General features: G+C 42.8%; 1 protein-coding gene across 4 annotated transcripts in view; it reads right to left on the bottom strand.

Moving 5' to 3' along the window:
* Positions 1-13,254, bottom strand: part of LPGAT1 (lysophosphatidylglycerol acyltransferase 1) — a 63,799-nt gene that overhangs the window by 16,486 nt on the left and 34,059 nt on the right. For all 4 annotated transcript variants that reach the window (XM_032215677.1, XM_032215673.1, XM_032215674.1 and 1 more), the window contains one exon: positions 7,419-7,692. In XM_032215677.1, coding sequence (XP_032071568.1) covers positions 7,419-7,692 — 274 coding nt within the window. The remainder of the gene's footprint in view (positions 1-7,418; positions 7,693-13,254) is intronic.

Raw genomic sequence — 13,254 nt, 5'->3', positions numbered from 1 at the left:
TAATTCTTGTTATTCTTTAATATGCATGGTTCTTTAGTAAATATGCCTTTGACACAGAGAACCCTTATGTTTAATAACTGTTTAGCACAAAGGTGATTAATGTAAGTGATACATTTCTTAATAACTATAATATTGTAATCTACATTCCACTTAAATCAGCATTTTCATTATCACCTATATGGTAATTAGACAGAAACCTTTACCTTTTACCTACATCACCTTGCAAGTCCTAGAAGGGTGGAGTTGACCCAGAACCTGTTGTTGACCCAGAGCCTGTTGTTGGGGAAGGTATGTGTTGCAATAAAGCATTGTATACAGGTTTGCTATGATGTGATGTGTCAAGTCCTTGGAGAGCAAAGAAGCGGGGCTATAAACATTCCTCAAATTGAATTTTTCATGAATATTCTTGTCATAACATGAGTATAGTTATTTCACTACACTAGTATTGTACCATTTAGATACAGTCCGATGCATATGGGAGGATAAAGCATGTTAATACAACTGATTTAATGCCTTAACAATAGCTACAAAATCATGTATTGTTATAGTTCAGAATAGATCTATTAATCTCATTTATCAAAATTGGAACTGTTACTGATTTTTATTCTATTCTTGCAGTGCCCAATGACCAAATGCCTATTCAATACAAAAGCCAATACTGAACTCTCTGAGAGACTGGCTCGGCTGTACACATTTCAAAATGTTGGCAGTGGTAGCAGCTGAACAATAAATTAGGAGGAGACAGACATTATGGGATTTGTGCAGAAATTAATTAAAATGCATTAAAAATTCTCATAGGGTTATACCTACTCTAATGTAAGTATTAAAACTATTTTAGAAACTTTACAAAATTACAAAAGTTAACTAAATAAAAATTAATATTAGGAAATATTATGAGGAAGGATATTCAGAAGTGGACTACTATTATTATCTGTGGTAAAAGTTCGAGATAATGCCAAATTGCAAGTGCCAAAACCAAGTTACATGCTCCTTTTTGATTTGCCATCAAGCCAGCTTTGATTTGATTTGCTCCAGCTTCTCTTGTCAATTTCCACCATTTGTTTTAGCATTTAGGTTGCTTTCTTCTGTTTCTTGGTCGTTTACAAGTTTCTTTTCACACTCATCCTTAACAACTTCTTCATTTCATTCCGCAGTTCCTTTGGCTTCCTAGCAATGAGGTTTAGGACTTCAAAGCAATTTATTAAGTTCTCCTTGAAAATGCTAGGTATATGATCAATGGGGTAGTATAGAAATGGGCTGGTTTTAGCTAAATTTGGAACCTGGATAAAACAGTTTGTGATATAGTTAATTTGATTTATGTGTACGCTGGCGATGTAGGCATCATTTTAATTGTTTTGAAGAACTGATTAGATGACAGAAAAGAATGGCTTTCTCCTGCCTTCTTTCTATTTCCTAGGCCATGTAGTCCAACTACATTTTCCTTCCTACCATTTCCAACATTGATATACCAGTTTCCAATCATAAGCAACATAAAACTATTAAAAAAACATTAAAAAAATTAGTTTCACCATAAAACTAAGCAACCTCTTTTTCTTCTGCATCACTAGTAGATAATCTTCATATTGAAAGCGTTGTCTGCAAAATCTAATTGATTTTATCTGGTCACCACTGAATGTTCTGTTTCTAAGCACTTTCTTTGTTATGAAAGCAACACAATTTCTTTTGTTTTTCATGACCTGATCACTAAACAATATGTTCATCTTGGTTCCCATTATAAAACTGTGCTTGCATTTGGATTTTCTTTTCCTGCATAGTAATATCTTCAACTAGACATCCAGAAGATTTTCATCTAGCCACATCCTAAAAACTATTAGTACTCTGAAAGATCTCAGCAATTCCTCAGAAGCATGTTGAATGCCATCAGCATGAGAGACCCAGTAGCCAGTACTAAATCATCAGTCACTTTAACTTGTCTCTGTGATTTTATTAAAATACAGCAGTGGCTTACCATATGCCTTCACCCACATAATATGAAATGATGTCTTTGCTGTTGTCATCAGAGTAATAATCCAACCCCAGCATCTTCTTATGTTGCTGCTTCTTGATATAGCTTCCTGTTTGCTTTAGCTGGACAACTAGAATAACATTATCTTGGTTTAAACGCCTAAAATTTTTCACTTATTCTTTTCAGGAATAGCTTCCTGCCCTGCTATGATGAGACAGCACAGTAAGATGTGCTGAAGAGCCGAGGTGGCGCAGTGGTTAGGGTGCAGTACTGCAGGCCACTTTAGCTGACTGTGATCTGCAGTTCAGCGGTTCAAATTTCACCAGCTCAAGGTCGACTCAGCCTTCCATCCTTCCGAGATGGGTGAAATGAGGACCCGGACTGTGGGGGCAAGTTGCTGACTCAATTTGCTAAAAAAAATTTGTAAACCGCTTAGAGAAGGCTGAAAGCCCTATGAAGCGGTATATAAGTCTAATAAATAAATAAATAAATAAATAAATAAATAAATAAATGTGAGGGTATAATATTAACTATTATTAAACATGGTAATGGTAATAGTCTGAAAATATTGCCCACATTGCAAGCATCTTTCCTAACATTTTCCATATAGATACTTCAATAAATATGGCAGATAAAATCCAGAGATTAATTAGAGTTTTAGGAAAGAGCACAGTACTGGCTATATCTATTCAAAAAGCTATAGACACAAATGATTTCAATCAGAATAGAGCTGGAAGGGACCAACCCTCTGCTCAAGCAGGAGACTCTATACCATTTCAGATAGGTGGCTGTTCAGTCTTTTCTTAAAAACCTCAAGTGATGAAGCACCTACAACTTCTGAAGGCAAGCTGTTTCACTGGTTAATTGTCCTCAATGTTAGGAAGTTTCTCCTTAATTTCAGGTTGCTTCTGTCCTTGATTAGTTTCCATTCATTGTTTCTTGTCTTGTCTTCTGGTGCTTTGGAAAATAATTTGACCCCTCTTTTTAGTTTCCATTCATTGTTTCTTGTCTTGTCTTCTGGTGCTTTGGAAAATAATTTGACCCCTCTTTATTGTGGCTGCCCTTCAAATACTGGAATATTGCTATCAAATCACTCCTAGTCCTTCTTTTCTCTGGACTGGCCATACCCAATTCCTACAACCTTTCTTCATATATTTTTGTCTCCAGGCCATTAATGATCTTAGTTGCTCTTCTTTGTACTTTTCCCAAATCTCAACAACTTTTTTGTAATGTGGTAATGTGTATTATTTTTTTGGGTTGCTGCTACACACTGCTGGCTCATGTTTAAATGACTGTCCACTAGGATTCTAAGGGTCCTTCTCACAGTTACTGTTTTTTAAGCTAGGTTTTTTCTAATCTATACTTATATTTTTACTATTCGTATTTGGTATTCATCCAAGTATTCATGTTATATGAAACTATAATTAAAGCACATTTGTGGGCTTTCAAAAACAGGACAAAGAACAGGCTGGGCAAGATTGCTACAACTGCTGTTGCTTCCATAATAGAGGCAGTCTTTGACTTACAACTGTAATTGAGCCTGGAAATCAAGAGTGTCATTAAGCAGGTCACCAGGTGACTGCACTCGATTTTGTGACCATTTTTGCTGTGGTTAAGCAAATGATGCAATCATATATGCATTCCCACTTTGCAAGAAATCGGAAGTAAACACTGTTTTCCAGCAAAAAATATTGTAAATCAAAGTGATATGAGTGCTGGGCATTGCAAATGGCCCTAAATGTGGGCTGGTTGCCCAATCTTGTAGAAGATTTCTTTGACTCTTGAAATACATGATAATGGTGGGGGTGGGGGTGCAAGAGATAACCAATTCTGATGATACTAGAAACTAAGTTTTCTCTTTAGCAGTTATGATAGGTTTCAACTGCAATCCCAGCCCATAAAGGACCTATAGTTCTGAATCGTCTAATGACATTTCAAGAAAAAGGAAAAACATAATCACTTATATTTAGATGCTCCTCAAGAAAAACTATAAATGAAGGGGCTAAAATGTTTAAAAGGCTCTCGGTTTTGTTACTTGAAGATAATACAAATTTGTATCTAGTTCAGAGACTGCTCCTAATAAGACTTTTATGGTTTTCAGAATTGCTCCTCTTGAGAATTCTCCAAGTTCTTGCTTCCTCTGAAAGCAACCAAATTAGCCTATAGAGATTTGAATGAAACCCTGCAGAGTGCAGTATGCATGTATCTATTTCTCTGAACAGGTCATTTCTCTCTCATGGCTTCTTGCAGTCAGAGGCTGCTGCCAAGAACAATAGTTTGCCTTAATATTTCATATGAATACACCATGAAGCACAGTTGCTTTCACTCAATGTGAATGCAAATCCTCACAGTACCAAGCTAAAAAAAAAAGAACAGAAGAAAAAAATTTGCAATGCTAAATTACAGTTCAAGTATACTTAGTCACAGCGTATGCATATGTAGCAACAAAATAGAAAATGAATGCAAACATGCAATCTTTGGGAGTGGGAAAGAGAATTAAACAATACAGGTAGTCCTCGATTTACAACAGTTCATTTAGTGACTGTTTGAAGCTACAGAGGCACTGAAAAAAGGGACTTATAACCATCTTTCACACTTACAATCGTTGCAGCATCCCCATGGTCATGGGAATTACACCCGGATGGTTGACAACTGACTCACATTTATGACGGTCGCAGTGCCACTGGGTCACGTGATCCCCTTTTGTGACCTTCTGATAAGCAAAGTCAATGGGGAAGCCAGATTCACTTAACAACCGTATTACTAATTTAAGAACCGCAGTGATTCACTAACAAATATGGCAAAAGTCGTAAAATGGGGCAAAACTCACTTAACAAATTTCTCACTTAGCAACATAAATTTTGGGCTCAATTGTAGTTCATTAAGATGAGGACTACCTATATATCTGAATATCATCATTATCAACTGTTTATCATAGAGGCTTTGGAATACAGAAAAATAAGTGGATTTTGCAACCACCTATTAAATTCACTTACATAATAATTTATATACATGTAATGAAGTGTGTAATTCAATTAAACTCCCACAGTTTAATATTGCATTTAATATAATATATATTTATTTGTTACAGTTATAATTGTTTTATGTTTTTATGATGTACACCAACTAAAATCATGTGCTGAAATGGATGGCTGAAGAAATCAAATAAATAAATAAAATTAGAAATCTACAGAAGTATTATGAGTAGAAAAGCAACAAATGAGAAGACTTGTAGTATCATAGTATATGAGGTCCACAGAAGCCATTTCCAAAAATGGCAAAATAAATAGATAGCCAAGTCTAGAAAGTTGTTAAACTAATTGAAAGGGTAAATTGGTTAGATCTTTACATAATTATTATTGTGTAACTTTCCACTAAAAGTAGCCTGCTTCATATGAAAATAGTATTTGGTCTAACTAAAGGTGCAATTTCACTCGGTTGTGTGCTTGTTGTTTCTATAGGACTATTGCAGTTAAAAGCAATGCCAATGGATTGTTTTTCAACAAATTCAAAACACATGGATCTGGTTTAGTTTTTAAAAATTAAGCAATGTATTATTAGTTCTATGTTAGAATATACTGTATATATTGTTTATTAATGCATATAGGTACAGGTAGATCTTGACTTACAACCAGTCACATAGCAACTATTCGATGTTATAATAGGCCCCCCAAAGCTACTTTCAACAGTTTCATAATTCCAAAGTCACCCCCTCCCCATTGTCATGTGATTGCATTTTGGGCACTCAGCAACTGGCCACATTTACAGCGCACCATGACCATATCATTGCAATTTATGGGGGTTTGTGTATACTTTTCCGATGTCTGGCACAAACCAGCCCATAATAAACTTTAACCACAACCTTGCTTAATGACTGTGACATTTGCATAGCGAGTGCCACAAAAAAGACTGTAAAATCCGGTCTAGTTCCATGGTGATCCGCTTTATGACCATCATAATTTATGGCTGTAATTGTCAGGATCAATTACAGTCATAACTCAAAGACTACTTGTATTTTGTGGCAAATTTCATTCCTAAGACACTGACAAGTATTATTTTCGTGACAGTCTACAATAAGAATCATAAAGGGGTCCATAGAAATGTGTGAACATCAAAAACTGATCCCAGAACTGAGACTTGATAGTTTGATGTGTTGGGCCCTGGTTATCATAAGTCCAGTTGAGGCTTGCTTGAATGAAAACCAGTATATGGGATTGAGGTTATCATTGTCTGGATCCCTTACTTCCTACAGTACTTTAATCATGGAAGATGCAGCAAGCAATGTTATAAATCTATTCCAGGCAGCTTTGACTCTGCATGTGAGACTAAGGTGGTCTGAATACTGTTTGTGTTCTGCAAGTTTGCCATTGAACCAGTGTAGATGTCGTTAGTTCTAGATGAATATAAGCTCCTAAACTGATTAAATCTGATCAAAATGGGAAATTATTTTTATGGTGGCCTATGTGAAAATATACCGATCTTCTGGTATCTGGTAACAGAAGGAAAAAACAAAGAAGCAATGCCAGCATTTGCATGAGATACTTTTGGGTGTGGTCTCTACAGCTATTTGGGCAGCCATCGTCCCTGATGGCAAAAGACTCGCTCTCTAAGACCCCATGAAATTGCAACAGCCTGAGATCAGAAGCGAAATTGTCAGCAAAGACCAGCTGCCTTAAAATTGGATCTATTAACCTCCAGAAAACAAATCCTTCCATCTGTTACCTTCCTCCATTCCCTCCACTCCTCAGAAAGACTGAGAGTAATCTTCCACCCAAGGAAACCGCAGAGGGAACCACTAACCATGCGGCAGATGCCAAGGATGGTCCCTGAAGAGAACTACATGTAGAACTGCCTTTATACGTTTGGTTGAAGATACTATTCAGATTCTAAATCCCCATGTAAGGTTATCTGGTATAAAGATGATCTTGATGGAAATATGCAAGAATCATTACCTAGGCAAAAGAAGCCAAAATACTTTTCAAGTCCAGAGTAAGGCAATATCATTTGGAAGTAGCTCAGGGAGATGCCTCCTAATTCGCTGAAGTATAAAAGGAGGAGGAGGTACAGTGCAATCAGTCTTGCAAGATTCTGTTAATATTGCCAATCTCAGTAAAGATAGTTTTAGCCTTCCTCTGGAGTTGATTTTCTGATTTGAGGCTGACATTCGCCTGTCAGAAAGCTTTCCTGAAGTACCTTAGGAGCTACTCAAGACTTTAGAGGTCAAAGCAGCAAAGAAAATTAGAATGAATTTTAAAAAGGAATTATTTGGTAGCTTAATAGTGTTGCACAGCTTTGGGTAAATGTTGAATTTACAAGACACCCCAATGCTAATTTAGGCAAATTGTTGTGTAACAAATTATGCATGCAATATAGTACAGAATAAAACCTCAGACTACTTTTAAGATTCTGATCAGATACCAGCTGTTTCATAAATATTCAAAATGTTCCATACCTGATAAAAGAACCTTTTCACCCGCCAAAGTTCCATTTGCTTGCTGAGCTACCAGATTTTTCAGTATAACTTGTGTGGCTCCCAGTCTTGGCAGTGTGACATGTGTAAGAAATGGCAAATTGTTTTTCTTGGCAAATGCCTGACTGGTTTCTCTTCTTTTTCTAAGAAAACCACCTTCTGGAAACAATACAATCCACTTGCGACTACGGTTTCTGTAATATTTTTCTAGATGTTCTTGGAGGAGTACAAGCTGCTGGTTACGATAAGCTTTTCCCTAAAATGGAAATGACAAAAAGAATACTTAATATCAGAATAATCTCTACTTTCCTACCCTTACCAGTTATTTTTACTGAAAAACCTCAAACTAATTTGTTTCCAATAAATTGTGACTTTAGGAAATAAAGTAAACATGAAATTAATATAAATTAAAATATTTTAAGGATTTCAGTTTCCTTTTTCAAAGCTAGGTTCAAACATTGCAATAAGATATAATATGCTTTGATTAGAACTTAGTTATGAAGTATGTATGGATTTTTAAATAAGATATGCCATGGCTTCTAACACTGTATGATGAAGGGTCCTTGATGCTCTCTGATCTTGGTTGTTTTTTTTACAGATATTTCATTACCCAAACTAGGTAACATCATCAGTGTTAGTAGAGATTGGTCTTAGAAGTTCTTTGATTGGTTTACTGTTATCTTGTTTGACATTCCTTGATTGAAGTATTGTTTAGTTCTTGATTGTTGGTCTGATGTTAAACTTGGTGTTAATCTGTGTTCATGTGGGTGTTGATTGCTGGTGGAGAGATATTTCAGGCTTTTTGTTCCCTTTTTGGTTTGTTGATTGTCTTCCTTGCACAGTACATAGATGTTGTTCATATCTATGTCTCTTAATGGCCAATTTGTCAGAAAGAACATTGGTCCTCGCCTGAATGTTTCTTTTCTGTAGTAAGGCGGGAGGGGCTACAACTGAGTTTAGTCACAGCCTGATTGGTCTAGAGACTGAGGGATTTTTCTTAAGTATCCTCCTTTCCCTCTAGGCTCCCAGTTTCACGAGGTCGAATGGAAAAAGCTGCGAGTAGTATGTAAGGAAAGCCAATGTACACGCACACAGACCCCTGATCGTCCTGAACCCGGCTGACCAATGGCATGGGTGGAATGTAGCCCCTCCCGCCTTACTACAGAAAAGAAACGTTCAGGTAAGGACCAACGTTATTTTTCCTGTAGTTTCGGCGGGAGGGGCTACAGCTGGGACATACCCAAGCTAAGTCCCAGGGAGGGATGTTGACTCCAGGGGAGGGGAGGTCGCTACCTGTTGGAGCAACCGACGGCTGAAGCGAAATGATCTAAATGATAGTGTCGGATAAAGGGAGTTGGGGAGGCCCAAGTGGCCGCCCTACAGATGTCCTCTAGAGGAGCCCTAGTGGCCCATGCAGCCGTGGTAGCTGCACTCTTAGTGGAGTGGGCTGTAATTCCCTGCGGTGCAACCTGATCTAAGGCTTCGTAGGCCACCAGGATGGTCTGTCGTAACCACCTGCCTATGATAGTTGAAGAGACCCTGGCACCCAGGGTACTGGGCTGGAAGGACAGAAACAGAGCCTCCGAACACCTAATAGGGGATGTGCGCCTGAGAATGCGCAAGGTGCGGCGGACACCTAGTCTGTGCCAAGGGATTTCCCTCTCATGGGAGGGAGAGGGACAGATGTTATGGAGAATGACCTCCTGTGATCTATGGAACAGGGATTGGACCTTTGGGAGAAAGGTCGGGTCGAGTCACAGAACGACCCTGTCTTGGTGGAATTGGCACAACTCATCTTTGGACGACAAGGAGCCCAACTCGGATTTCCGTCTAGCCGAGGTAACGGCGATGAGGAAGGTCACCTTTAGAGTTAGGTACCTGAGGTGTACCATTCTTAATGGTTCAAAGGGGGGTTCCGTGAGAGCCCTCAGTACTAGGGAGAGATCCCACGTTGGAAACCTGTGCGCTGGGGGTGGGCACAGGTTCACTGCTCCTTTTAGAAACTGTTTGACCAGAGGGGACTGGGCTAGGGATAAACGGCCCTCCCCTGCCAGGACTGAGGAGGTGGCAGCCGCCTGTCTCTGCAAGTTGTTAATGGGAGGGACCCCGATCTAGGCCGTGTTGCAGAAACTTAAGGACCTGGGTGACCGAGGCATTGGTCGGACATAGGTGGAATCTTCCACACCAGGAGGCAAACATCGACCACGTCGAATTATAAATCCATGTGGTAGATGGTCGTCTGACGGCCTCAATGGTAGAGATGACTTTGGCGGACAGATTGGCATCCCTTAGAAGGCGCCGCTCAAGTGCCAGGCAGTCAGTTGGAGCCACTGAGGCTCTGGGTGGACCAGGACCCCCTGGCACAGGGCAATCTCCTCCTGGGGGATCCTCCAGGGAGGGAGATATGGACAGCTGGACTAGGTCCGCGAACCAAGGCTGCCTCGGCCAGTATGGAGCCACCAGGATGATGTGTGTCCTCTCTATCGCTATTTTCCTCAGGGTCTCCTGGATTAGAGGAGGGGGGAAAGGTATAAAGGAGGCCCGGGGGCCATGGGCTTCTGAGGGCATCTGTTCCTTCTGTATTGCATGCTGGGAAGCGGGAGAAGAAATGGGGCAGCTGGGCATTGGTCGGGCTGGCGAACAAGTCAACCAACAGGTTGCCAAAGCATAGGCATATTCTGTAGAAGAGTTCTGGAATCAGCTGCCACTCGCCATGATCGACCGTTGCCTGACTCAGCCAGTCGGCCTGATGGTTGACTATGCCCAAGATGTGTTCTGATATTATTGATGCCAGGTTTCTCTCCGCCCAGAGCCCGAGCTTTTGGGCTTCCAGTCATAGCCTCTTGGAATGGGTCCCCCCTAACGATTTATGTGGGCTTTTGCGGCAACATTGTCCGTCAGGAGGAGCATGTGATGGTTGGCTGTCGAGTCTCAAAAATTAAGTAGGGCCAGGCAAGCTGCCTTCAGCTCCAGCCAGTTTATATTGTGGCACAGGTCGTATCGTGACCAGCGACCCTGCGCCAGTCTGGATTCCATCAAGGGCCCTCCAGCTGAAAAAGCTCACCTCTGTCGTAATGGAGATGCGATCCGGCTCCCAAAACTCAGATCCACAGCTCAAGGCCGGGGACAGCCACCACTTCAGGGACCAGTGAAGCCCCGGTGACAGGGGGACCGAACATGGAGAATTGCTCGTGCTTTGACATTGGAAGGGGATGAGCACCCACTGGAGAGTCCAAGAGTGGAGGCGGGCCCATAGAACAATCCCTATGCACAACACCATCTTGCCCAGCAAGCGGACCAAGGTCAGGATGGAAACTGACCAACTTGCACGGACGTGTTGTGCCATGGCTTGAAGGCTTGTCAAGCGTTCTGGGGAAAGACGAACGAGTCCCATTCTCGAATCTATCACTGTTCCCAGATGGAGAATTCTCATCGAGGGAGAGAGATGATTCTTGGGGAAGTTGATGGAAAACCCCAGAGACTGTAGAGTTCATATGGATAGGTTCAGGTTGCAAATTGCCTGTGCTCGGGATTGGGCCAGGACGAGCACGTTGTCGAGGTAGCAATAGAGTCTCACCGGGAGGGATCGCAGGTGAGCTGCCAATGCCGCCAGGACCTTCATGAACGTGCGGAGGACAGAAGCCAGACCGAATGGGAGTGACCTGTATTGAAAGTGCCATCTCCTGTGGGAGAAGCAGAGGAATCTGTGATGGGCTGGCCAAATTGGAATATGCAGATATGCCTCTGTCAAGTGTATTGAGGCCAGGAAGTCGCCCCATCGGATCCCCAGGAGAATGGACTTGAGGGAGGACATTTTGAAGTGCCGGTAGACTAGGTAAGAATTCAGGCGCTTCAGGTCCAGGATCCTCCTCCATCCCCCAGAGTTCTTCAGGACGACAAACAGGTTGGAATATAGGCCCACCCCGTGCTCTTCCAGTGGGACCGATTCGACAGCCCGAATGTCCAGCAGGTGTTGGATTGCTAGGAGCAGTAGGCGTCGCTGTTCTGGATCCCTGGACAGTGGAAAGGTCCTGAAGAGCATCGGGGGAAGGGAGAGAAATTCCAGGCGGAGGCCATCCCTGACTGTTGACGTGACCCATGCATCCCATGTTATCTGGTCCCACTGATTCGCGAAGAATGCAAGGCGGCCTATGGGTTGACTCGGATTGGAGTCATTTCCCTCTGTCGAAGGGGTGGTGCCCCCTCCGTGAAAGGGCCGCTTGGATTGATCTTGATATCTACCCCTATCCTGATAGAAAGGGAGCTGACCCTGCCTGTCATATCTGTAGGGGGCATACCGCTGCTGGCGATAGTCCTAGAAAGGGGGCCTGAAAGAAGGTCTACGGTAGAAAGATGGATGAAAATGTTAGAAGGAAGGACCTTCTTCTTATCCTTGTTCTCCACAAGGATTGGGTCAAGGAAAGCCCCGAAGAGGTTGGGACTGGTGAAGGGGGCTGCTGCCAGATTCCATTTGGACTTGTTGTCCATTTGCCAATTGTGGAGCCACAAGAGGCGCCTCGATGTTACAGTGTCCCACAGAGGTGGACAAAGCCCTAGAAGCAAATTTTATGGAATCTAGGGTGGCGTCTGTGGAGAACTGGGTGCTGAGATGATCTTGGTGACGTCTTGATGAAGATTGCCAAGCCACAAGACCACCGTGCGATTGAAGTAGGAAGCTGCTGCAGATGATTTAATGGCCCAGGCTGAAGCATTGAAATTCTTACGGAGGGTAAGTTCTACATGCTTGTCCTCGGGCTTTAGTTTGTCGGCCACATCACCTGAGACTATGGTGGAAGCATTAGCAAGGACGATGATGGGGGCATTTATTGTAGGCAATTGTAGGACCTGGGGGAAGGCCAGGCCTGCTCCATGTTGTAGAAGCGCCTATCTTTACTCCCAAGGTTGGGTAAAGAAGAAGGTCGAGACCACTAATTCTTGACCACTTCTAAGAAAAGAGGGGGGGCTGGAACTTCCTCCTTATCTGTATTGGGATTATAAACATGGCTAGGTTGGGATCCCTGTGTTGGGACACTGGAGGGGCCCCCGTACCAATCTGAGTAGTCTTTTTGGCCTTATGCAGAAGAGGTTTGAAGGCCGGGGGAGGAAAGAGACCTGGAAATGTCAGAGGATCAGGAGGAACTGAGTCCTCATCTTCCGAGAACCCCAGGTCTGGATGGGCCACCTCTCCTAAGATAGAACTCTCACTGACTACCAAAGGGGAAGGAGGCTGAGGTGGATCCTGCCCCCTGGTGGAAGACGGAGATCTGTATCTGGGGGCAGAGTGAGGCCTTGCTACCCTTTGGGAGGGGCCTTCCCTTTAGGACAGGCCCGAGGCGATGCCCTTAGCTATAGTGGTGGAGATGAGTCTCCTGATGCTATCAGGCAGCAGCTCCAGATCCTCCAAATCTTCCTCGGATGGGCCCCGGGAAGAGGGCCCCCGGGGGGCAAGCTGGGCAGCTGGCAGGTACTCCTGAGATCCCCCTTCTCCTGGATCCACTCCCCCCTCCCTATATGATCTAGGGGATATGGGAGGTGAAGGAGAAGCCACCTGTCTGTGAGGTCTTGCAGGTGAAATAGAATGGAAGAAAGGCTGAAACCCCTGGGGGGCGAACCAGAATGGTGAGAGCTGGGCCCTATTGGGGATCTGGATCTGCAAGGGGATTCAGGCCTAACCGCCTGCCCTAGCCTCTCTGCCCTAGCCACCTGCTTTTCCAAGGCCTTGTGTCTCCTTGACTCATCCCTAGCAGCTGCTCTGGAAGGGCGCTGGTCAGCCGCAGGCCTGGAGGCTGCTGCCCTGGGCCTGAGTCTGCCTTGGCCT

Source organism: Thamnophis elegans, chromosome 4 (assembly GCF_009769535.1).
Source record: "Thamnophis elegans isolate rThaEle1 chromosome 4, rThaEle1.pri, whole genome shotgun sequence".
Taxonomy (NCBI): domain Eukaryota; kingdom Metazoa; phylum Chordata; class Lepidosauria; order Squamata; family Colubridae; genus Thamnophis; species Thamnophis elegans.
The sequence above is the reverse complement of the archived record's forward strand: the minus strand, read 5'-3'. Positions and strand labels throughout refer to the sequence as shown.